Source organism: Suillus subalutaceus (assembly GCF_016647625.1).
Source record: "Suillus subalutaceus strain FC151 chromosome Unknown DFJ58scaffold_2, whole genome shotgun sequence".
In the NCBI taxonomy this organism is placed as follows: Eukaryota; Fungi; Basidiomycota; class Agaricomycetes; order Boletales; family Suillaceae; genus Suillus; species Suillus subalutaceus.
Window position 1 is genome coordinate 507,794 of NW_024540251.1, and position 24,542 is coordinate 532,335.

The 24,542-nt window shown below is 47.7% G+C and overlaps 9 protein-coding genes across 9 annotated transcripts; 5 read left to right on the plus strand and 4 right to left on the minus strand.

The window, feature by feature from the left end:
- Positions 1 to 552: 552 nt before the first annotated feature.
- On the plus strand, positions 553 to 1,953 carry DFJ58DRAFT_835890 (uncharacterized protein; the record flags this gene model as incomplete). Its single annotated transcript, XM_041392261.1, has 7 exons — positions 553 to 685; positions 710 to 782; positions 807 to 820; positions 1,192 to 1,297; positions 1,413 to 1,702; positions 1,771 to 1,878; positions 1,934 to 1,953. The coding sequence occupies 7 exons, from the start codon at positions 553 to 555 to the stop codon at positions 1,951 to 1,953; spliced, it is 744 nt and encodes a 247-aa protein (XP_041250902.1).
- A 782-nt stretch (positions 1,954 to 2,735) lies between these two features.
- On the minus strand, positions 2,736 to 4,685 carry DFJ58DRAFT_755047 (monooxygenase). Its single transcript, XM_041388040.1, has 9 exons — positions 4,456 to 4,685; positions 4,402 to 4,406; positions 4,291 to 4,349; positions 3,924 to 4,242; positions 3,736 to 3,871; positions 3,617 to 3,688; positions 3,351 to 3,564; positions 3,178 to 3,294; positions 2,736 to 3,119 (listed from the first exon to the last, which is right to left on the minus strand). The coding sequence occupies exons 1-9, from the start codon at positions 4,625 to 4,627 to the stop codon at positions 2,903 to 2,905; spliced, it is 1,311 nt and encodes a 436-aa protein (XP_041250903.1). The 5' UTR covers positions 4,628 to 4,685; the 3' UTR covers positions 2,736 to 2,902.
- Positions 4,686 to 6,264: 1,579 nt separating this feature from the next.
- DFJ58DRAFT_721047 (cytochrome P450) lies at positions 6,265 to 8,275 on the plus strand (the record flags this gene model as incomplete). Its single annotated transcript, XM_041384763.1, has 10 exons — positions 6,265 to 6,439; positions 6,492 to 6,625; positions 6,867 to 7,017; positions 7,070 to 7,185; positions 7,488 to 7,599; positions 7,662 to 7,726; positions 7,792 to 7,862; positions 7,912 to 7,922; positions 7,981 to 8,110; positions 8,167 to 8,275. The coding sequence occupies 10 exons, from the start codon at positions 6,265 to 6,267 to the stop codon at positions 8,273 to 8,275; spliced, it is 1,074 nt and encodes a 357-aa protein (XP_041250904.1).
- Positions 8,276 to 9,204: 929 nt separating this feature from the next.
- Positions 9,205 to 10,193, plus strand: DFJ58DRAFT_180742 (uncharacterized protein). Its single transcript, XM_041379076.1, has 2 exons — positions 9,205 to 9,915; positions 9,964 to 10,193. The coding sequence occupies exon 1, from the start codon at positions 9,225 to 9,227 to the stop codon at positions 9,909 to 9,911; it is 687 nt and encodes a 228-aa protein (XP_041250905.1). The 5' UTR covers positions 9,205 to 9,224; the 3' UTR covers positions 9,912 to 9,915; positions 9,964 to 10,193.
- Positions 10,194 to 10,574: 381 nt separating this feature from the next.
- Positions 10,575 to 11,940, plus strand: DFJ58DRAFT_649537 (P-loop containing nucleoside triphosphate hydrolase protein; the record flags this gene model as incomplete). Its single annotated transcript, XM_041381532.1, has 5 exons — positions 10,575 to 10,804; positions 10,858 to 11,167; positions 11,392 to 11,484; positions 11,534 to 11,705; positions 11,762 to 11,940. The coding sequence occupies 5 exons, from the start codon at positions 10,575 to 10,577 to the stop codon at positions 11,938 to 11,940; spliced, it is 984 nt and encodes a 327-aa protein (XP_041250906.1).
- A 152-nt stretch (positions 11,941 to 12,092) lies between these two features.
- Positions 12,093 to 14,540, minus strand: DFJ58DRAFT_909822 (uncharacterized protein; the record flags this gene model as incomplete). The annotated part of the gene is made up of 9 exons (XM_041395154.1): positions 12,093 to 12,420; positions 12,487 to 12,709; positions 12,930 to 13,123; positions 13,347 to 13,470; positions 13,643 to 13,768; positions 13,799 to 13,906; positions 14,147 to 14,237; positions 14,303 to 14,350; positions 14,481 to 14,540. 8 exons carry the CDS (start codon positions 14,538 to 14,540, stop codon positions 12,507 to 12,509), a joined length of 954 nt encoding a protein of 317 aa, XP_041250907.1. The 3' UTR covers positions 12,093 to 12,420; positions 12,487 to 12,506.
- Positions 14,541 to 15,632: 1,092 nt separating this feature from the next.
- DFJ58DRAFT_865868 (cytochrome P450) lies at positions 15,633 to 17,803 on the plus strand (the record flags this gene model as incomplete). The annotated part of the gene is made up of 11 exons (XM_041394168.1): positions 15,633 to 15,828; positions 15,886 to 16,210; positions 16,261 to 16,409; positions 16,461 to 16,557; positions 16,624 to 16,747; positions 16,802 to 16,991; positions 17,054 to 17,135; positions 17,188 to 17,313; positions 17,363 to 17,373; positions 17,432 to 17,561; positions 17,618 to 17,803. The coding sequence occupies 11 exons, from the start codon at positions 15,633 to 15,635 to the stop codon at positions 17,697 to 17,699; spliced, it is 1,512 nt and encodes a 503-aa protein (XP_041250908.1). The 3' UTR covers positions 17,700 to 17,803.
- A 176-nt stretch (positions 17,804 to 17,979) lies between these two features.
- Positions 17,980 to 19,373, minus strand: DFJ58DRAFT_755096 (NUDIX hydrolase domain-like protein). Its single transcript, XM_041388041.1, has 4 exons — positions 18,990 to 19,373; positions 18,905 to 18,929; positions 18,720 to 18,857; positions 17,980 to 18,664 (listed from the first exon to the last, which is right to left on the minus strand). The coding sequence occupies exons 1-4, from the start codon at positions 19,265 to 19,267 to the stop codon at positions 18,314 to 18,316; spliced, it is 792 nt and encodes a 263-aa protein (XP_041250909.1). The 5' UTR covers positions 19,268 to 19,373; the 3' UTR covers positions 17,980 to 18,313.
- A 989-nt stretch (positions 19,374 to 20,362) lies between these two features.
- Positions 20,363 to 23,787, minus strand: DFJ58DRAFT_694331 (P-loop containing nucleoside triphosphate hydrolase protein). Its single transcript, XM_041383431.1, has 13 exons — positions 23,630 to 23,787; positions 23,318 to 23,571; positions 23,210 to 23,262; positions 23,123 to 23,157; positions 23,026 to 23,060; positions 22,641 to 22,972; positions 22,482 to 22,589; positions 22,359 to 22,427; positions 22,013 to 22,310; positions 21,593 to 21,958; positions 21,349 to 21,540; positions 20,801 to 21,293; positions 20,363 to 20,750 (listed from the first exon to the last, which is right to left on the minus strand). The coding sequence occupies exons 2-13, from the start codon at positions 23,518 to 23,520 to the stop codon at positions 20,502 to 20,504; spliced, it is 2,433 nt and encodes an 810-aa protein (XP_041250910.1). The 5' UTR covers positions 23,521 to 23,571; positions 23,630 to 23,787; the 3' UTR covers positions 20,363 to 20,501.
- Positions 23,788 to 24,542: the final 755 nt, after the last annotated feature.

Sequence of the window (24,542 nt, forward strand, 5' to 3'; positions counted from 1 at the left end):
ACATGTGATATAGGTCGAAGATTTTATTAAATTTTAATAGGATACATGTTAAATTACATAAGGAACCTACACTACACTTTGCCCTGAGGGTGGAAGAGATGTGGAAGGGATGTAGTGGTAAAGTGAGTTGAAGCAGTATTAAAGTCCTACCACTACTCAACTGACCATTTTCGATGTTTTGGTTCTTTGAGTTTCCCACACTCAATTTCTTATCTATTTCACTTCCCCAGCACTCAATTCTTGTTGGATCGTTTAGTAAATGTAGATCTATCCAAAATGGGATGTGTTTTTGTGAATTTTCACTTTTGGAAGCCAAAATTGCAGTCATAACATATAAATACATCCATCACCAAATGTGGAATGTATCCTGGAATGATAACAGCTGAGTTTCAAAATCCCAAAAATGCGGCTGTGAAAGCCAGGACATACAGCCAAATAGGGACCTGGCAAGTGCCACAGCACTAGGTCAAAAGAGTGAACTGATAGTTGCCAATGAAAGTGTCTATGGTTAAAGTGGCCATTACCGTGTATTGTAGGTCAAATACTACAACCATGGCTGGGTTAATAAACGAGCTCCAAGATGGCATGCGTCACGCATGTACATATTTCCTCACCACAGCAGTCATGATACTAGCACCATCCTATCTTCCACAATTCAACTCCTCAGCCATTCATAATGGCATGTGTGAGCTTTCCGACATATTGGCAGGTCCTAAATGGCTGGATTTCTACATCAGACTCATACCAATGAAGACAGCAAGTCTACAATTTCTGAAGTATCAGTACACCTGATTGTTTTTATGTAGCTTCAGACTGAATTGTATGTTCTGTACTTCTTGCTCAAAGGCTGAGTCTATCATGGCGACATCTGGCAAATAATTGGGGGGCGTATATTGGAAGTGCAGACAGAAGAATCATTGCGAACTGTTGAAGATAGCAAAGGGTGCATAACCATAGAGCAAGCTTTCATGGAACAGAGGAGGGATCAATGTCAGCTGGAGATGTCTTTGTGCAGCCAGGCTATCAATCATGTACAGCAACGATGGATTATGTGTGAGATTCTCCAAACTACGCAAATGACTAGTCTGACATCTTACTATTTAGCAATGTGTACTATTACAACTTGCTCACTCATGCATAATGACAGCTCTTGCTTAGCAACCTCAAGATGTATCGCTGAACCTACTGTAGCCCGTTCAGCGTCTACAGGAACCTGTTCAACATCTATAGGAGCCTATTCGGCAGCTGTGCAACACAAGTGCGAAACTTGGTTAAGGGGGCAAGACCCCAACTTCATGTCAGTTAGACAGCTTTTTTCAGACAAAGATGGCTACCTGAATTGTATTACACATCTAGAGCAACAAATGCCAGTCATTGTGCATGTCAGTACTATCATTTCTCTACTTGGCTAGTCTGACACCATCACTGAAGTCCATTGGCCCCTCATTCCACCTGTCAAGCACATGGGTCCCACCTGGCGTTCAAGAGGCCCTTGATAAGGCATGCCATTTAGAACTTCACTCTCAGGCAGGACTCGTGGCAATGTACCTTGATATATTGGAAGGTTACCATTCTCATCAGTGCAATCCTGAGTTAGAGTTACATCACTTGCATGTGAAGATGTGTTGCGCCAAAGCTGAAGTAGAAGTTTATGAACTGGCGATTGAAAATGTGCCTGCATCCAACTACTCTGACAGCAACAGTGAGCACAAATTACTTGTGTTCTCTTCAAAATGCTGATGCCATTGCAGCTTTGTCATCACTTGGCAGCCGCCCTTAAGGGAGATGAGGCGCCTGGCTATGCGTGGTTGAATGGATTCACATCAGTTCTTTTCACATGGACATTTTACAAGTTATCACACACGTATCTTTATGCTCGTATGTACATAACCCTTGTGATACTAATAGTATCTAGTATCATACTATGTACTAGTTTCCTACTGGCTGCCATGATTTTGTGTTTGCATGTACAAGATTGAGTGTCTTCTCCTGCACATCCAACTCACTTTGCTAATTATATCGATAAAAACATCCCCGGTGGACCTGCCAGTGTCTTGTCACAGTGGAGTCCCAGATGACTGCTGTAGTTGAGGATTGCTTATGTTTGCCAAGGCATTGTCCTAGGAATATCAAAAGTCAGTACTGCATCAATTTTGCAACATATGATTGTTGTCTGGTTGTCAATGCACCATAGTCTAGTTTAGGTAGCAGGTGACCACACAGATTGAGAACTGTTGGTGATTTACAAATGATTACCAGGACACACCACACCTAGTATGAGTTATGACCACTTTATGCCAGTATTGCATGGATTTTGTAGCTTGTGATTGCCAGCTGGTTGGCATTGCAAGTAGCAATCATGAAGTTCAGCTTAGGCAATGGATAACCACAGGTTTGGAGAGATGCAGAACCTTTTCAATATTTTATCTATTGTATATCATAGCTGTGGGGACATATAATCCTTCATCAAGTTTGGCTTGTTCTTGCAACTTTTTGTCCTTCGACGCCATCATGCTACAATTATATATTGCTTTGCCTTTGAATATCATCCAGTAGACATGTGATCTGATGTTGCTATTTGTATCTACAAAAACCTTTTTCTCGCCGATTTCCTGATGTGTGAGTGAGGAAAGTGAGATGGAGGATAACGGACCATCTAGGGGTTTCTGTCATCAAAAGTAATGTCAGGGTTGCTGTGAGCACCCGGCAGTAAATAAATTGTAAATCAAATGTGCATTACAAACTCTCAATGGTTCTTGCAAACGCGAACTTTGCGCAACGCGCAAGCACCAGTCAAAAAAAACGCGCACCGCGCAGTGCGCACGCCGCGGAACGCGCAAATAATAAATTTGCAGAGTGACTATAACACCATACATAAATATCATCAAGATTCACACAAGTACTACTCCCCAGAAAGAGATGGCTGACGATATCCGTCTTCAACTATAGACCGAGCTATTCCGTCGTAAGTGGCATATGCGTGTGCCTCGGCGTCGAATGCCAGCAACCACTCTGGCATGGGAAGCTCAAAACTTTTCCCGGAGTCACCAGGTTTCGCCCCATGCCATTTATTACGCAGAGTCTCCCCCAACAGCTGTGCATCACGCACCCGTTGATACCTGTACAATATGATGCAGATGTTTCCGCGTCCTTTTGGGGACAAATTGTTCCACATACCGGATGGATTCCCATGTCCTCGTGCCCAGTGGAACGTTGTTTTTGCCAGCAAGATTCAGGGCGACTGCTAGAGTTGTGCCATCCTCAATGGCTTGAGATGCGCCCTGCACGCTTGTTCTGCCAACCACATGGTGAGCAAGTGGGTCCAGCATCAATCAGCCATACTTCCTTACGGTAAGAATGGGTGAGCAGCATCACCAATCAGTACTACACGACCAGATTTGCTGATCCAAGTAGGAAGAGGGTCGTGTACAAGAAGCTTCCAGTCGATGCACGAGGGAGCTTTGGAGATGACTGCAGCGCACCGCGGGTCCCAGTCTTTCACAAGGTCGAGTACGTCTTCTATCTTACCCGGGGACGACCAGTCGCCATCAACAACTGCGTCATCTCTAAAAGTTTACTATTTAGCTCTGAATACCATGAGAAGTATAATTTGCACATTTGTGAGTGATGAAAAAACAAATAACTTTACCTCCGTGGGAGGAAGTCGCTATAAAATGCACGTCTTTACCTACGAGGGTGAGTAATGAAGAAAAAACTGGGCACAACCCCACCTACCAATCCACGAGTGCAACTGATCCCCATGAATGGTCAGGAAGTCAGTCAACGGGTCCGACATGATACCGTGCTCTTCAGCATCGAACCACGCTCGGTAAATAGCGTAACCAGAAGGTTTTGGGTTGTCGTGGTACCCCTTCATCGATGTTGACCGGTAAATTGACTAGCAGGGTGAAATTCCAACTTACGATGACAAATTTTCTCGCCAAACTCTTCACTCCATCTGCACCAACGATGACATCGGCGTCAAACGTTTCACCTGTTTGGATTTTGACACCAGCCTTTCCATTTGCTTCATCCTCCCAATATTCTACGGCCTGATGTCCCATGCGAATCTCGATGCCCAAGGATTTCGCATGCTCAAAAAGGACTTCGTGAAAAAGCGCTCGATGACCATTGTAAGCGAACGCTCCGAAGAGCGGCAAGGGTAGTTTCTGAACTTGAATGAGACCTCCGAGGTAATCATGGATGTGAATTTCGCGTGCGTTAGCGGAGATGTCCCACAATCTGTTTCATCTCCAATTACTTTGATCAGAAAAAAGACCTTTTTCGTACTTTTCATGGAGACCCCATCTGGCCAGAATGCGACCAGCATTTACGCCAAGGCTCAGCGTCTAGCACTTTGTCAGCCCTCAAGCTGCAAATCATCACCCCAACTGAACTCACGTCGCCTGGATTCTGCAATCAGCTAAAAATAAGAGGTATACGATAGTTACTGACCTAGGCGTTTCAATTCATGCTTTTTCTCGAGGATCATCACCCGGTGACCCTTCCTTTTGCATTCGATTGCACAGGCAATACCTCCAAAGCCAGCGCCGACAACGATAACATCAATTCCTGTGTCACGAATGCCATTGTCAGTCAGAGGTACTTGGTCCTGATGTTCCGCCATGATAGTTGATCAGCACAGTAACGAGAACACATTATAAGAACTCCAATCGGCCACGTGTGTCACACCATACCGAAGATGGACAAATGCGCAATTGTGCGATGGTCGGGCATTAGAAGAACAAGCTAATCCATAGATTAAAATATTTGCGGGAGCACCTTATCTACATGAGTCATTCATTGCGGTTACCGAGTAACGCTGTAGACCCCTTTGGGTCCTTGCGTGTCATCATGTGAGTTGAATGACATGGACGTTTTGTATCAACTCACCCTGTGTCATCATTGAATACACCGTAGCGTCAGGTTTAATTGCCTGCAACAGCACAAAAAGGCTTGGATCGTACGTCGACCTTCAAGCTATCTTATGCGCCACTGAGCGCTTGTAGGCATTTACGAGTTAACTTCTTTCCGAGCTCACCGGTAGTATCTTATCAGTTAGACTAATGCATGTTTGGACAGTCAGAGCGAACTTCAACGAAGCGCATTCGCTGTAGTGAACTAGCAGCCACCCGCATCTTTAACATGTCTTACCATCATGCTGCGCTGAGTCAGTGATTCGAAATGGTAAGGGTGTTGGTGTCCTGATACGGTACTGAATTGAGAGTGCAAGCTTGAAATGACCAGGTCATCTCCCAGGCCCGGGACGCCCTCAACTTGATTCTGCAGAAGTACGGTTGCGCGAAGATGCGGCACACGAGCAAATATTAGTAGACTCTGGGGATGGCTTTGACGATCTCAAATGTTTCTGTCAGAAAATATTCCCACTCCACAAACTGGAACAAATCAAGTTACTTCCAACCGACATCAATATTGTTCCGTCACGCGTCACCCTTCGCCATGTAATTAACCACTTCAACCTTGACTGGAATAGTCTGTCACTGGTATTATTCCTTGTTCGACCCGATCCAACTCGTCAAAATCAAAAGCATTCCCCTCGAGCACTTCAACTTCGTTAATGCTCTGAAATTCTTCAGTCCTTTTCAACTCTCCGAGGGCTGCAAATCTAGCAGTGATGTCATCTGCAGACGATGTAGTAGTAGTTTGCGTTGATGCCAAAACTGGCAGGGTCTGTCGTGCATGTGCATCTGAGGAATCAGACTGACAATGTTAGGGAAACGCGCGGGTAGTACGGGTAACACCGCGGTTCTTTGCTGAATCGAGGTGTCTTTGGCGGGGAGATGATTATGGATAGAGTGGGGACTTTAGTCGCTCGTTTGAGCGCGTAAGGCACGTGCCAAGGCATTCGTCGATGAAGGGGAAGGATATCGGATATGGTCACCGTCGGAGTTCTCCATGATCTTCTAATAGGAAGCCCTTTTCTATGTAGGCCTATAGTTACTGTCTCCATGTCCGTTATTAACGCTACTGTGCCAGCTGCTGCCATCGTATCTTCCCTACTAAGTCCCGCTTGCGATAACATAAAGATTCTAGGGCCGCTGCAACATCCATATTACTGTAGTATTGATCATCCGACTTCACATCATGTTCCTCCCGCGTTCAGTCACCTATATAGCGGCTAACATATAGGTTGACTCCACACGTAGGCAGCCTGGCTGCCTACGCATATAATGTCCAGGAAAGAACTCCTCTTACCAATATATAATCGCTCACTACACAATCTCTTGCTCTTCCTCAGCTAGCATGCTGACATTCACCGACGTCACATGGCTGGACCTATGTTTTGCTAGTGCCGGAATGTATCTGGTCAAGCAGGCATATCCCCCTGGACCTTCGGGGTGGCCTCTTATTGGGAACGTCTCGCGCATACCTCGCATCAAGTCCTGGCTCACCTTTGCAGAGTGGAGCAAGAAGTATGGTAAGTGCCTCATGTCTCCCAACACGATACATTTCGACTCCATGCTGTACAGGCGACATCTCACATGTCGAGGTTCTGGGTCAGCACATCATTGTGCTAAATTCAGTCAAGAGTGCCGTGGACATGTTGGACAAGAAAGGCACTGTGTACTCTGACCGTCCTGTTCTGCCTATGGGTGGCGAACTTGTTGGTTGGAAGTACATTTTGGGTCTTCTTCCGTATGGTGACCGCTTACGCCAGTTCCGCAAGAGCATGCACTAAATCATCGGCAATTGCACCGCCTTGGGTGTCTACCACCCGATCGAGGAGATTGAGACTCGCCGATTCCTGAAGCGTGTGCTTTTGAACCCCGAGACACTGCGAGCTCATGTTCGACAGTATGTTGTATGATTTACCCTCGCATGGATGAGACCTTGAATTTCTATAGCACCGCTGGCGCCATCATTCTGCGAATCTCTCATGGTTACGAGGTGAAGGAGAAACGAACGATCCATTTATCGACCTTGCAAACCGCGCTATGGACCAATTCTCGCGGTCCACTGCTCCCGGCGCCTTCATGGTTGACATCATGCCATTCTGTAAGACTATAACACTCTAACCTTTGCTTGTAATTGGTCTGATTATTTCCAGTGGCCAACGTCCCCGAGTGGTTCCCTGGTGCTGGCTTCAAGCGCTTGGCCCGTGAATGGTCCAAGACTCGCGAGAATATGGCTGCCATACCCTACAAGTTCGTTAAGGATCAGATGGTAATAAACATTTATAGTTTTGCGATCATGAGTCAAACGTTTCACAGGCCACTGGCATTGCCCCGACGTCTTTCACCTCGAATCTGTTAGAAGGTCGTACTTGATCTGCGGAAGAGGATGATATGGTGATGTGGTCTGCTGCGTCCCTATACGCTGGTGGTGCCGACTCGGTTAGCTCCTCCCTTCATATCACCATATTTTGAGACTAACACCTGTCTCCACAGATAGTTTCTCCATCTACGCGTTTTCCCTTGCTACAACACTGTTCCCTGATGTGAAGAAGAAGGCTCAGGCTGAAATAGACGCTATTTTTGGTCTTGATCGTCTTCCCTCCTTCGCAAAGTCACGACTCCCTCTCTTATACTGAGGCGCTTGTGAAAGAAATACATCGCTGGAATGTTGTCAGCCCTACCGGTATGTGGATCTCGTTTATCGCATCTTTAATTGTCGAGCGGTATCGATCACTCGATTGACAGCCATCCCCCATCGCGTCACCGACGACGATATCCATGACGGGTACTACATCCCAAAAGGTTCCTTGGTAATAGCTAACATTTGGTTAGTACTTTTATATTTCCGTATTCGACATATCGACCAAATTGAAAGACAGATTCATGCTCAATTTCTCGCGGACGTATGCTAACCCCTCGCAAGACCTGCTTTAGTTTTGGTAGACGGTAAGCATGGAGTTGATTTTAAGTGCAATGCTAACTATCTACTCTGCAGTATCTGCCCCGGTATGCCTGAATCATGCTCAACGAACAGTATTTTGACGTTGTTTTCTTTCATGGACAGGTCTCCACCTCGCTGAAGCCTCCGTTTGGATATCCACCGCGATCTCACTCGCAGTGTTTGATATCTCCAAGGTCGTCGAGAAGGGTGTTGAGGTCACCCCTGAAGTTGACCATACATCAGGCACGGTCAGGTATGTCGTGCATCTTATCGCATCCGCGGTGCTGGTTTTGATGGACCTACTCTCAGCCATCCCAAACCCTTCGAGTGCTCTATTAAGCCTCGCACCAAAAAGCCATTGCGCTCATTCAGCAGGATGCTAACTATTAAGGTCGCAGAGATGATTCTCGTTATCTAAATCTGTCATACATCCCGATATTATATATTTTGTTTTCATCTTGTTTTTTTTAATCATTGTTTTTTTTTCCGTTGGGGCTGTACCCTATGGTAGACAAAACATACAAGTTTTCATCTTGTGGAATCAATGCTACTCACGCGCATGGTCTACATTATAATACACACTTGGCACCTCATAGGTTAGACTTAAAACGAAAGTGTCTGTGTTTCAGCTTGTGGAAGATCATCGAATGGTGCTTCCGAACGAAGACAATGTTGTGTGCTCGAATGGACCTCCACATACACCACTACATGATAATATTTTAGTCAATGTACACCTTTAAAATTCTCATGAGCAATGATATGTACACGTACCAACTCCTTCCCACCACCTACTTCTGAATAGACTACTACCACAAAGCACAAACCAGTTGACATGCCATAACGGACGAGCGGTATCATACCGTCACTCGATACAAAAGACGGCTATATTCCTTCCATTCGCCTTTGTTGGGGGAACAACGAATAACAATCAGCATTCTGATCCATGACGACCCTATAAATGGCGCGTCCAGCAGTGTAAATTTGGACTTGGCGAGTCGTGGTCAGCCGTAATACCAAGTCTGTGAAAAAAATCACAGATGTGGCTCCGGAATTCCATGGGAGAATCTATGGCATTTAAATTCTCCCATGGAACTCCGGAGCCAGAACTTCAAAGAGCTTGAGTCTGGATGACACTTGAGACAAAACGGCAAAGACTGCGGATACAGTATGATATCTATAGACAATGGAAAGACTCGGAAGGCTGGGAACGAGGACTGCTTGAAATTCCAGCTGGAGTCAGGACCCAGCAAGCGCCCGCCTAGTCATAAGGCTTCGGACCCGGAGTCCCATTGGAGACCTTGAAATAGAGTTGCACTCCATCGTTACACATTGCCACTCACCACCATCATCGTATCCAAAAAGTCATCATGCACACAGCAACAAAGCTACTCTACCAGAATGTTATGCAAGTTGACAGTGGACCGCTCTCTGCTTACATTATATCTGAATCGAACTTGATCGAAGAGCAACACCAGTTGTGCAATCTGCTAGAAAGGAACGAGGGACGTGCCCTTGGCCTTGCTGGCGAATTCGCACCAACTGGAGAGCTCGCGATGCTTGCAATCGCAGACACGTCTACGATTGTCATCATCGAATTCGAGTTAAACTCGAAGAAGAGCAAGGGCAACGAACGCCCTGTCACACCCGCCAGCAAGGTAGACAACACTGCCACTCGGGAGTTTTTGACACAAAACCTCCTCCGCCGCACCACCGGATTTTTATACGCATTTAACATTGCACCAATTGCCCTTGCTCTATTTCAAACACTTGATCTTCGAATCGCAAATGCGATCGATATGCAGTGCGCAGGATCGAAGACACGTGCCCCGCTCGCCACCGTTAAACAGGCTGTTGGTGATCTTCATTGTGTATACGATGTAAACATCAACAATCTATTCCGCAATGATACCATCGATCACCTACCCGCTGCTAAGAATGCCAGCACTACTTCACTTGCACTACGTGCATGGATCGCCACACTATGTCTCGCAACTCTCGACCATGGAGGATCGTCTCGCGCAGGTGCCCCCAGTGGACACCTTCCGGCTCTCTGATGAGGTAGTTCACCGCCTTCCTGGCGAATGATAGTGCTGATCATAATCACAGGTATTGGAATTCCTCGCGAAGAGCTCTAAGGATTCGTTCCGGCTCGAGCAGAAGAAGCCGACCGAGGTCACACGCCAGTTCACCACTTCTATCGATCATGAGAACAATCACATCGATGCCCGAGCCGACAGATACCGGAATAAAATTCGTAAGGGCCACCATCAGGCATGTCGTTCGCGTGTCCACGCCGTGCTTTACTTGACAACTAATTTTCTTAGCGTGCATTCATTGATATTGGCGAGTCCGCAGGGCGGGGCTTCACCGTTGACGGTCGTGTTACCAAGACTCAGGGTCGCATCGCGAAACTCGCTACCACCAACAGGCTCAGTTTCGTTGACAAGACCATCGGCTCAATCAAGATCGTCGGCCGTGAGGACCCTACACAGGCTGAAGCTCAGCGTGCTCAGAAGGTTCTAGAGATCCTTCAAGGTCTCATTGACCTTAAGCACGACAACCCGTGGGTTCAGCTAGTATTCTTTTCGTCTCCCAGAGATGATTTCCAGTGGCCCTCCGCCTGGACGGAGGAGGCGAACGATGCGGGTATGGTCAGATTCCATGCCGACCGTGTCACTCGCCCCCTCAATCCATCCCAGACGAAAGCTGTGAAGCAGATGCTCCAGCAGTCGAATGACGGACGCCTTACTGTCATCCAGGGGCCCCCTGGAACCGGTAAGACCACTGTCATCGCCTCGTTTGTTCAGACTGCCCTGGCCGGTGGACTCTCTGGCATCTGGCTCATTGCCCAATCCAATGTTGCCGTCAAGAATATTGCCGAGAAACTCACTGACTTTGGCCTGACCAATTGGAAGCTTCTCGTCTCAATGGAATTTTTCGACGACTGGTCAGTCCTTTCACTGGTGGATTTTCCCCTTTAGACAAATTAACATAATATAGGCATGAGCACCTATATACCAACATTCGGGCTAATGTCATCACATCCAAGGACTTCTTTGCGCCAGGTTTTTTTAAGGAGCTCCAGACCACCCCGGTTATTCTGTGTACTTTGTCCATGCTCTCATCTCTCGCTCTTCGAAGGTGTGGAGGTTTTAAAGCTGCGCCACTTAGGACCCTCGTCATCGACGAAGCGTCCCAAATTGAGATTGGTGACTACATTCCTCTCTTCACCTCTCACAGCTCCATTAGAAATGTGTGCTTCATCGGTGATGACAAACAATGTAAGTATTCCTCCTGCATGTCATCGCATGTTCTGATATCTTCAGTGCCACCCTATGGTCAGGATAATATCCAGGACCTGAAGAGCATCTTCGAAGTCAAGCATCTCAAGGATCGTGCCATTTTTTTAGATACCCAATGTAAGTCCTTCCTTTAATGTTCCCCTACCCTGAAATTTATCATTTTATTGTAGACAGGATGCCCCCTCGAATTGGAAAGTTCATCTCTGAAAATGTGTATGATTGCGTACTCAAGTCGGATCCGCTACACCCCGTCACGGACGAGAGAATGGCTTGTCATTTTATCAACATTCCCAGCCAGGAACAACTACATGGAACTAGCTGGAAGGTAAGTCACTTGAATTCAGTCACTCGCAGTTGATCAATGTCATGCGCAGAACCTTGGAGAGTGCCAAACCATTCTCCTCATCGCTAGCATGTTGCAAGAGAAGAATAAGCAATTCCGCATCATCACCCCGTATGACGCTCAACGGAGTTTGATCGAGGAGCATTTGAAGCTCCAGAAGCTCGATTGGGAGGATAAATGTTTCAATGTTGACTCGTTTCAAGGTTCGTTCTCGCAACATATATTTGTAGCTATCATGCTTACCGATCGTTTGTGGTAGGTCACGAGGAAGATTACATTGTGATCTCACTCGTGCGGTCCACGGCGCTCGGATTCCTCGCCGATTTGCGCCGGACTAATGTCATGCTTACTCGATGCAAGAAAGGCATGATCATCTGCACGAGCCAGAAATTTATGAAGCGGGCAGGGGTGGAACTCACTTGTAGGCAGGCCTGTTAAAGTATTACAAGCACCAGTGGATTGAGAAGGACAACTTGAAGAGGATTATGGTGTAGGTGGGCTGGCGAAGATGCTACTCAAATGGTCGTCATCGGACTCCAACACAGCTTTGATGCTTTCGTGATTATGGTTAGTTGTACGATACTTTAGTGTTGGTTTGTACGATAGCTCGCGCGGTTGGTTGTATCTGGATCAAAGGCATATTTTTTATTTTTCTTGGAATAAATAATGAGTTTTCTCGTTTCAGTTGCGTCTGAGTGGTGTATGCGATAAGTAGGTTTAGTTTAGTTTTGTGCGAATGAGAGTAGGGTGATCTAGTGGAGTTTGGACATCATTATCACTAACACAAGTTGGGCAGGTATTGTGCAGCGACAAGCAAGGACGGTTGTTGATAACCGTTTCATCATGTGTAGAATTCTCGATCGAGCATCCAACAAACTTCTATTAAACCGACAAGGGTGTTCGATCGCTTGCGATTATCTAGAGTCAAAATCAAACAATCTCCATCAGTGTCGGGCCTTCGCGTTCACGAGCCAAGGCACGAACCTTGATCAATGCCACCAAGCCTAAAACCGTGCGTGCACCCTTGTGCCGACCCCATCCACTGATTTCCTCGTTCTGTCTTTCAACTCGAGCTCTCCAGCCTCGCAAATCACCCGCATATCCCGGACCGCATCTGCGATATGCTGCTTGAACTTGTTCGTGGAGGTGAGCAGGGATGATAATTTGGACTCGACGCAGAATTTGATGCGCTGGGGTGCTATGAGATCTGTGAGAGGACAGAGTATGAGCTTGGTTTAGTGGCGAGGGTGAGTGTGAACGGAATCGCCAATGAAATTCGAAAATGAATACCCTCGGTCGACCTGGTCAACTGATGGTGATGTCGGCGAGAATAACAAATGCAGACGGGGGACCATTACAGACGAAGAATCCCTCATTGAGGTTCGACGATCCCGCAAAACAATTATAAAAGAATAAATCAAACTTACAATTAATCCCATAACGATCCTCCCATCCAGTGCCTCGGAATTGGTCACCGGCGCTCAGGCCACTAGTGCTGAGCTTCCACTCCTGAGAGCGAGAGAAAAGAGGGTCGGTAAAGAGAGGGTGTGTATGTTTTTCGGGGGATCGGTGGGACTTGAACTCGAGGGAGAGTCCAAGGAGGAAGCAGATGTGGACGCATCTACAGGGAGTTCTTCGAGCATCAACTTCAGGCCTAATAAGTGCCTATCGCGAGGCTGATCAGATTAGCGGATCAAAATCCATGAGTTCCTGTCGTCATTGGAGGGTATGAATTCACCTCCACTTCGTGTTGGCCCCCCTCCGCCACATACTCAGCTCCACGTCCCCATTCCTTAGCAGCTTAAACAAAGTCTGACCCCTCCGCACTTGCACTCCTTACGCACCCTGTACGGCCAGCATTGAACATTCGCGTAAGGGCTGTTTCGTAGGTCGCTGTGAGGAATCCGCGGGAGCGGCACCAGGCGAGTTGAAGTGCAAGTTGGGTGTAGGCGTCTGGTGGAAGGCGGGCTAATAGTGAAATGATCAATAACCTTTGCAACAAAAGAAAGAAGGGCACGGGAGAGGGGGAAAATATCGAGCCCCGCGGGTATGAGTTTCAGATGTTCACCACAACACAAGACCCGAAAGTAAAATAAAAGAGGCAAAACGCCAGAAAATCGACAAGGAGTTGCAAACTCACCGACACTACTTATCCAATCTGCTCCATATTCCCCGAATTCCAACATCCCTGCCTCTGAGTTATTTATCGACGTCTGAGCCCGTCCTTCCACTTCTCTTATTCGAGCTTCGATCCGCTCGTCTGTCACTCAGTCCAAACGGGTCCATCCTTTCTCACCATCACTCACACGAGCCTCCTCTGAAGTAAGAGGGCGCGCAACAGGCTCTGATAATGCAGAAGAGTCGATACCAGCAATGACACCGTAATCAAAGACGATGCTAAACACTAAGGCATCGACAGGTGCGTGTTCACTCATTGCGCCAAGCACGGATATTACGCTCTAATGATAAGGTCAAGCTTTTGTCGAAGAATCTGTTCCGAACTTGGGGAGGGGAGCGGGTGTTGTGAACTTGTGAATGTGTGCGTAGATTTCTGTGTCAGAGCCTAATGCTGGGATGCTTGCGTGAGATGATTGGGAAGGACTTGGTAAGGTAGGGGTTGGGTAATGCGATGGCATTGCAGTACAATGGTCTAGGGAAAGAGCCATTATAGATTCGTTGATAGCGCGGAAGTTCGAGGCAGTTGTGGGTGAAAGGGAGAGCAAGTGTTGATAATTCTATAGGAGTGATGTCGGTTAGTAACGGGACGAGCAAGAAAATAAGAGTCGAAAGACGCACTGACCTCTGCCACTTGCGGATGTCCCAATGGATCATTCACCCCCTCGAACCCCTACACAAGGTCTGATGTCTGAGACATCAATGGCGCAATATGGGCTGGCGGCGCGGAACCGGGAACATGTTGGGCCTGAGCCCTGCATGCACCCCCACGAAGACGCTCGAAAATCGTCCACGTGACTCACTGATGCGAAGAGCGCATCCGAAAACACGCGGATACATTCCTTTCCACTTTCTTTAAACATTATCTTACCTTGTGCTCAGACTCCACGATTCCGTTGCCTTGACCGTTCATTTTCACCTTCATACGCTACTCGTGTTCGTTCTGGCCTAGTCAACCGTTCGAAACGTATAAATACACCCCATGTACACTCATACCCTAGCAGAATCTCATACGCTGATTCCCCGCTCAAAAGCACGTCCGAACGCTCCAACGAAAGTTCCCGTCTCTGAACATCTTGTCTTGTTTCTCGTCACGCTATCTACCTATACGTCTCATAACCACATCGATCTGTTCGCTTTTCCCTTCGAACTCACTATCAGCCTTACATTAGTCAACACTTAGGTCGCAGATGTCACGGTCAAAGATCACCGATCAATCGATCATCGACCATCGATCCATAGCTCTATCAGGTCACAGTTCTCATTCACGAGTTGCCACTCCAGCGCCCCACGATAGCTTCAGCTTTTCCTCGGAAAGGTTTCCAGCTATCATCCATAACTTATGGGGTTCGAGAAGATGTTTCAGTGAGAGTAGGTGTTGATTCCATCAAGCTCGTTCACTGTAAGTTATTCTCCTTCATTTCTTGATGCACTCACAATCTCATCTGACCAAGTGAAACCAACCTTCGCGAGTTGATTGTGTTATGACCACCTTTATGGCAAACATGGATTGATGATGTAAACCTCGCGGTGGCCCTTCATCGGACAAACCTCTCTTAGAAAAAGAATGTCACGGTGCTCAAGCATCTTCCGACTACTGTTAAATCCAACCCTCCAAGTTGTGCTTTCTGAAAGTTATATCCAACTCAATCGTTTGTCAGAACCTGTCTATTAAAATGCGCTCATTCTCATCACACATGTAATATATTGTGCGACAGTGAATTTTCTGCATCTTTTCTCGAATTGTTGCCCTGACTCGCTACTTCCCAAAGGATACCGGCGATGACGTACAATTAGTGTGCCTTTGATGCACTCTCCAAATGATGGTACACGGCGTTAGTACTTGAACAAGGTTGCTGCCGGCGAAGCTCGGCCTTTATCTAGTAGGACTCTACTTATCTGTTCTCTCATCACTCAGCCTCGTTCTTTACTTGTCCATTCTCTTCTACTGGGTCATGTTGATACCCAATGTTACTTGGCTGGACCTATTATGTCTTGCTGGTATCGGAGCATATCTGGTCAAGCAGGTGTTGAACAAAAATCCTGCATCGTATCCCCCCGGCCCCCGTGGGTGGCCTCTCGTTGGGAACATCCAAGCCATACCTCAAACCAAGCCTTGGCTCACCTTTGCGGAGTGGGGCAAGAAGTATGGTGAGTGCCTCATGTCTCCCAACACGATACATGATTTCGACTCCATGTTCAATACAGGCGACATCTCACATGTCGAAATTCTGGGTCAGCACATCATCGTGCTAAATTCAGTCGAGAATGCGGTGAACATGTTGGACAAGAAAGGTACTGTGTACTCTGACCGTCCTGTTCTGCCTATGGGTGGCGAACTTGTTGGCTGGAAGAGCGCTTTGGGTCTTTTTCCGTATGGTGACCGCTTCCACCAGTCCCGCAAGAACATACATCAAGTCATAGGCAATCGTGCCGCCTTGAATGTCTACCACCCGATCGAGGAGATTGAGACTCGCCGATTCCTGAAGCGTGTGTTTTCGAACCCCGAGCAACTGCAAGCTCATGTTCGACAGTATGTTGTATGATTTACCCTTGCATAGATGAGACCTTGAATTTCTGTAGCACCGCTGGCGCCATCATTCTGCGAATCTCTCATGGTTACGAGGTGAAGGAGAACAACGATCCATTTATCGACCTTGCAGACCGCGCTATGGACCAATTCTCGCGGTCCACTGCTCCCGGCGCCTTTATGGTTGACATCATGCCATTCTGTAAGACTATAACACTCTGACCTTTGCTTGTAACTGGTCTGATTATTCCAGTGGCCAACGTCCCCGAGTGGTTCCCTGGTGCTGGCTTCAAGCGCTTAGCCCGTGAATGGTCCAAGACTCGCGAGGATATGGCTGCCATACCCTACAAGTTCGTTAAGGATCAGATGGTAATAAACATTGATAGTTTTGCGATCATGAGTTGAACGTTTCACAGGCTGCTGGCATTGCCCACGATGTCTTTCACCTCGAATCTGTTAGAAGGTCGTACTTTATCTGCGGAACAGGATGATATGGTGATGTGGTCTGCTGCAGCCCTATACTCTGGTGGTGCCGACTCGGTTAGTTCCACCCTTCATATCACCATATTTCGAGACTAACACCTGTTTCCACAGACAGCTTCTCCAATCTATTCGTTTTTCCTTGCTATGACACTGTTCCCTGATGTGCAGAAGAAGGCTCAGGCTGAAATAGACGCTGTTGTTGGTCCTGATGGTCTTCCCTCCTTCGCAGATCGCGACTCTCTCCCTTATATTGAGGCGCTTGTGAAAGAAGTCTTTCGCTGGAGTGTTGTCGGCCCTACTGGTGCGTGGACTCGTTTATCGCATTCTTTAATTGCTGAGCCTTATCAACCGCTCAATTGACAGCTATGTTCCATCGCGTCACCGAGGACGATATCCATGACGGGTACTACATCCCAAAAGGTTCCTTGGTAATACCTAACATTTGGTCAGTACTTTTATATTTCCGTATTCGACATATCAACCAAATTGAATGGCAGGTTCATGCTCAATGACCCACGGACGTATGCTAACCCCTCGCAATTTAACCCTGAACGCTTCTTGGACAAGAACGGAAAAGATCCTGAACTCGAACCTCGCACGATCTGCTTTGGTTTTGGTAGACGGTAAGAATGGCATTGATTTTAAGTGCAATGTTAACTTCCTGCTCTGCAGTATCTGCCCCGGTACGCATAAATCATGCTCAGCAAACAGTATTTTCACGTTGTTAACTTTCATGGACAGGTCTCCATCTCGCTGATGCCTCTGTCTGGATATCCACCGTGATGTCACTCGCAGTGTTTGATATCTCCAAGGTCGTCGAGAAGGGTGTTGAGATCACCCCTGAAGTCGACCATACATCAGGCACGATCTGGTATGTCGTGCATCTTATCGCATCCGCAGTGCTGGTTTTGATAGACGTACTCCCAGCCATCCCAAACCCTTCAAGTGCTCTATTAAGCCTCGCTCTGCAAAAGCCACTGCGCTCATTCAGCAGGATGTTAACTATTAAGGGCACAAAGATGATTCTCGTTATCTAAATCTGTCGTGCATCCCGATATTGTATATATTTTGTATCATCTTGTTGAATCAATACTACTCACGGTCTACATTACATCTGGCACCTCCCGCACAACAATAAGGAGCAGGTTCGCGTCCTTGAGCTCTCCCGTCAATGGCCGACGCATTGACGCGTGGAAACTACCCTCCGCTACTGCCATGTCACACCGTTGTGAATCCCACACCCCCCTCTCAACAGTGGAGCTCTAAGTCTTGTGAATATCAGAAACACATTCAAACCTCGTAGCCTGTCCGTCAACCTTGGGGGTTCTGCCGGCACCAATACGAAAGATGTCGTCACCGCGTGTCCCGTCGTGTCATTCCACTACATGAAGGATTTCAAGGCGTGGGGAAGTACACAAAGTGGTGATTGTGCTTCATATACAGGACGACACAGGTGTCTCTTTGCTTGCATGTACATAAGCAAGGCAATCGCCGTACACCACAGGTTGGATGTAAAACGAAAGTTCAGCTTGAGGTAGATCATCGAACAGTGCTCCTGAACGAGCTTGTGTGCTCAGTTTCTCGAGGATGGTCTCACGGACCTCCACATACATCACTACTTACTCAAGTGTATACCTTTAAAATTCTCATAAGCGATGACATGTACCAACCTGTCAACCCCCAAACTTCTAAACGTCCCTCCTTCCCGTTACCCACTTCCGGATGTCCCAATGAATTGTTTACCCCCTCGAACCCCTGCACAAGGTCAGAGACATCAATTGCCCAATATGGGCTGGCGGCGCGGAACATGTCGGGCCTGATACGCGCAGGGGATGTAAATGCGGAGAGGGGAAGATGGAAGACGGTCGCCACCTCGGCCTGAGATATTGTGAGTGAGGAAAGCGAGATGGAGGGCAAGGGATCATCTAGGGATCCGGTATCTGTTCCATAACTGCCACGTGGGTATACGAAGCCCTGCGCCCCGAATTCAAGTCAGATCAAAGCCAGTGGTGGGTGAGGATAAACGTACGACGTAAGGCCAAACTCTGAGACCCATGAGACTTTGCTCAGGCGGGCCAAATTGGCCAAGAATGTCGATCTGCCCATCATCTAGACCTACTTCTTCTCGTGTTTCTCTAAGCGCAGCAGCTAGAAACGATGCGTCTGCCTACGGGTGTGATGAGGAAGCACGCAAAGGTCCTGGAATATACTCACTGGGTCGACCCTTCCACCAGGGAAGCTGGTGATCATCCAACATCATGAGTTCCGGGATACTTGACATTTCTGGGGTCGAACATACCTAACTTCGCCAGCATGGGACCTCAGTTTACCGCCTCGCAGTTCCAGTAGCACACCGGGTACGCCATCGACGTTACACAGCGGAACAAGGACTGCTGCGTTAACTTCTCCTGAAATCACTGGAGTCTTGGACGTTGTTGCATGCGCGATAATGGCGCTTTGGAGGGTGCGTAGGGAGCTGCGGGTGAAGGGGGAGGTTAGGGATATGATGGACGTGGAAGGGTGGACGTGGAGGGTTGATGCATGTGCTGCGGCTGTTATGAACGTCCTAGACAACATATCTCCATGATACTAGAAACAAACGGACGCGGATACTGCTAGTATTCGTACTAGTAACTTTGTTACAAGACTAGTCCAGGTCGCTCAATGGGAAAATAGGTTATGCATACGGCAAGGGGTCAACTTCCGGAGAAAGAAGTGGGGGGTCGCCTTCTTTCTTTGGCGGGCGCAAAAGGAAGGAGCTCCGTGGGCAGAAGTCTACCCCAATATTAATTCTTTCTGAGCCTTACTATTAGCAGTGCACCCCAGAATCCAGAATCTAATGTCGTCAACAAAGCCCATAGGTCCTCTTCAGATCGAATGTGTCCCTGGGCTCTGCAATCTACATTCGATCCCTCCTCGCAAACCGTTGCTTTTCACCCTTCCCCCACTGTGGCATCAGACTCGTATTACGGTATTAGTATAGCATGGTTTGGCTTTTCTGTGCAAATTGTTTTCAGCGCACTATTTTGCCTTAGCCTTGTGCTACTAGAATATTTGAGTACTGCGTCTCGCTCAACCTACTTCGAGTGTAACATGTTTGATCGCATCACAGGACACCTCGAGACTCACAACATGTCCCCCAACTGACCTTGGCGTATCGCTTTCACTTTTGACTGACCTTGACATTACTCTGCCGTTGATGCCAGTTTAGCCTCGGCGCTTAGCGCAACTACACAAGCGCCCCAGATCGTGCCGAACTGCCCTCAACAACATGGAAATACATGTGCAGCATGACCTAGGCCTCAGGCCTCAACCCTTATCCTCCCTCTCACCCGAACTTCATCCACAGTCCGAACATTGCCTGTGGATGCGGCATCATGTAGATCTTGGTCTCTGCCGGCGCAAGCTTGTTGATGTGGATGACGGCCTCGTAATAGAACGGCGTCAAACTGACCAGGCAAATGTCCACTTCTTGACGGTCTCTGAAAATCGATTGTGGCCTCTACACAGTGGTCCGTTTCGTGTCTAGATAGCTAAATACCAGTTTGTGCTTGACTGAAAAGCGCCTTCTCATGCCTAACTACGACGCCCGTAGCTTTTGACTCAGTGAAAAACGGTATCATCGAAAGACCGTCTGGGCGTGTCTCATTTTCTTGTAGTCTAGCCATATAAGTTCCTTGTTATCTTAAACGAGAGTATGAAATGTAACAACATAACAGTACAATATAGCAGCAGCAACACAACCAATCGCAGACAGGAGAATATCTGTATTGTACCCAGCAAACGAACATATGCCGTGACGCCTCAGTGATCAAATACTATTGCTAAAGGTCATGAGTCTCCGGCGAATGTTCAATAGGCGTTCTTTTCTTGTTGAGAGCATGAGGCGCTTCTGAGCGATGGAAGGATCTTCGCTAACCAACTCCTTCATACGCTCAGAGAAGTTGGGCCCAGATGCAACATCAGTCAGTAAGCTCGTGAGAAGGCTCTGCGAAAGTTGTTTTGCTAGGGCATGATGGAGAGCATGCTCGATCGTGAGAGGAATATGGTCAATGATGCGCTGCTCGAGGTGATAAGCGCGATGAAACAGAGATGATGAGCAAGACTTACCTTGTAGGCAACGTGATAATAAGCTCGAACGTCAGCCATCACAACCAGCTCTTCCTCAAATGAGTCGGGAGGTAACAATCGTGCAAGATCTGAAATTCGGAGGCCTGCATAACCTGCTTCTGCAAGAGCCCTTAAAGCTTTGGCCCCGGGCGTCTCCGGATAAGTCCCACCAGGACCTGTGGATACACCCCATCCCGGTATAGGGGTTGGGTAGTCATACCTCGCTTCGTCACGTTCAACCTCAAGGACTGAGTGAACTTCGGAGAGCTCAGGCGACCCACGTCGTGATGGCATGGGTGAAAAGACGGGAGCCATGTACATAGAAGGTCTACTCCGAACTGTCTTATAATGAGCCAACCATCTTTCGCGGAGCGTATGAAGATAGTGCGTATTCTGAGTATAGTGTGGAGTAGCAGTTTCCAATTCCAAGGCTGTTTTGACAGCGTCTTGGGCACGCGTCCTGCAGATGTCAACCTGAATTCGAATCAAATTGCTAATTTCAAAGACAACTTGAGCCCAGACAATGGTCATGAAGAGTCAACGCTCACCCAAAATATTCCTCGAGAACTTTGAAGCGTCCAAAATGGGTGCTTATGAGTGTGTCGATGACTTGATCAAGTACATTATTGACACCAGCAAGACAGCGCTCAGACGGAGCAACCCAAAGTTTGGTGAATTGGGCAATGAGGTTTGCCTTCGCCTGATATGGCACATTGTTCGGAAGCTCCCATCCAATTGCCCTTGATGAATGATTGAGCTGCCGCTCATCTGCAACAAAATACGAAAACAAACTCTTGGATGACCCTGCGGATATCATATATGCCCATCACTTTCACGCCTGAGTCTCGCTCAATAAGAGTCATATTCCCTTTAGTATCATCCAGTGGAACATAATCTTCCGGTACATTGAAAGGCCTAAAGTCAGGAGCAGTGCCGCGTATATCCCTCTTGAAAATGGCATAGAGAGCACGATTCCGCTGCGCAAGACGTTTGTCTTCGTGACTGCCGTTCACAAAGCTTTTGAAGGTATCGCAGAACGCATTAACTCGTCCTAAAACCTCAATTTGTGGGTCATTTTCAAGTGGTGGGGGCAGTTCATCGAAGTCCTTGGTACATTTGGCGAGGAGCGCATCGACATCTTCTCTGAGACGCGGTAAACTATCAACAATGTAAGTACCTTGTAGCGAGTCAGCTAGAACAAGGTCCACGCACGCTTCCTCGATCAATCGAATGAGCAATCGGCTTATATCGGAGACGAAGCCCGGAATTCCGAACCGGCGACGGTCGGTCACGTCCTTCCAGGGTGACGTTGTGTCGAAATATTCAGCAGCACGCCTTTGCGATTCAGCGCGAGACAGGCGTTGTGCACGTTCGGCATCATCGGGAAGACGCACGCAGTAAAAACCATGTCTCAGTGTGTGCTCCTCCGAACGACCTTCAATGATTTCTACCCATTTGCGGCGCTGGCTGATAGCTCCAGTACCGAGCGTGTCAGGCTTCGTAAGTACGCCTGAAGAACTTTAAGTCATTTATTCATCCTGCAGTATGGGTGACTTGCCGATTGTTCGCTTTCCATTGGGGTCTGCGGCCCTGGCGAGACTCATGGATTGTTGATTTTCCATATCATCTGGCACCGCACCCATCAATTCAGTAGAAGTAATTTTGCAGTTCATATACGTACCACTCATGGGAATCGTAGTCAATATGATAGTGTTTTTCTTCTCGATGTAATGTTCTGCCAAACATTTCACCAAGGCGACGATTTCGGCTTCTTCGTTTTGTATTAAACCTTCACTGCCCATCAGACACATCGTCTCAATCCGGATGAGCATATGCGTACCAGGTAGATCATAGAATGACAGGTCAGTCGCATCGGGGTCTTCAATCGAGACGCACACCACGTTGCGGGAGAACTTCAATGTATTTTTTATGTTCCTGAGTTCCTCGATGGTCTTTTTGTGGAAAGTTGAACAGGGAACGTTTGGGTTCAAAATGGCTGCTTGAGCACGACGGAGCCAAACTTCGAATTCACTTCTGTCGGTGATCGTCCGGCCGAATGGTACATTAGTAGGCTTTTGGAGGTCTAGGCCGTTGCTATCGAAACCGAAACGTAGGGTGATAGTGCAGGACCACGATGTGGCATAACTAGACATGTTACATTCCATAGGACATCTGCAAATAGTAGTATGAGCATACCCGCAATAGCTAATAGTTATTTGGGTCACCTTGTACACGTTCCGCTATCTCTTGGGACGTTGATCTTTATCATAAAGAAAAAAAAATGAATAAAGGGATAAAAGGACAAACTATCTGCCAACGTACCCCACTGACGGCCTCGACGAGTGAACTTTTGCCCGCTGAAATTTCAGTTGAGTATAGCTGTGGGTGCAAAGGGAGGTTACCACAGACCGGATTGGCCACCAATTACGACCACGGATGGTAAGGCGATCAACGCGTCGGCACTGCAAGAGATTGCGTGAGCGATCCGAGGCTACAATCAGATCCATAATCATCTACCCCATGGATCGGAGGTCAACCATCATCTCCATAAGCTCCCTGCGCCTGCGGGCATAGTCGCTAGATGATATGTCTACTTCCTCCCATGGCTCTGGAGGGCTCGCGGAACCAGAGAGGGAAGAGATAGACGTTACGTCAAGAGAGGGCTTGGTCGAGGGCTCCGTTGACGCTGCTTGTTTGCGTCTATTGCGAAGTAAATCCATGGTAAATTGGGTGCTAGAGACGTATTGGACACCGTAACATCAGAATGATCTCTGTTTTTATGCACCGGCTTTCAATTCAGAGGCTTATTGGACGCGCGTGACAACGTACAGTGCATCACGACCGCAGCTTGATGTCTTAATCCACGGCATGATGAGAGGAGAAGATCTCCGCATGCCGTGCATTGCGGGCGATTCCTACGCAAAGTAATATGTCACAGCCAATCATAGAAGATCTGCGATGACCTTTTTCGGTAAATCTTTTTGTTCTGGCATTATTGGTTTTCATATCCACACGTATAGAATTAGAAGATAGACACGTGCAGGAGATAATGTTGTTATCGCATACATGTACGAATGGCGAGAAGTGCATGGATGTGACTCACGGCGTGCGTGTGCTTCTTCAAACCTCGGTTACACGGATCCGAGCTACATTTCAACTGCTTCGCTCCGGAATCCGCAAGTCCAGATCCTACTGTCGTTGTGGGAGAAAGCAACGAGGAGACGAGTAGCGCGGTGGTCACTTGCAATGTGCTTCGCCATCATTGACTTGATGTCTGCGGTAATATCGTACATTCATCCTGAGGGAGAAGTAGTTTTTCGTTCTTGCCGGAATCATTGACTGGCCCGGGCAACTACCCTCTCGGTGCACTCGATTACACGACTTCTTCTGACCGCTATAAGCTGATTCCATCTACAGGTGTCATGCGCAACCATGGCCACCACACGGACGCGCAGCCCTACATGTTGGCTGGCCCATATGCGCACGAGATTATGCGTACAAGCTGTCATTGATACGGGCCGTACGGCCTATCATCAAGCGATGACAGGACACTACTGTTACATGCAGCCTCATCGAAGACCACCGCTAACATCAGATTCTTCCCGTGTTTGCACGAGCTAGTCATTGTGAGACTGATTCGCGGTTCACGACACCACAATGTGCTACCGTCGTTCTCGCCCGCACAACCAACCACATCGTCAACCAGACCTTACCCGTTTGGCATGTTTAGCTTGAATTCATC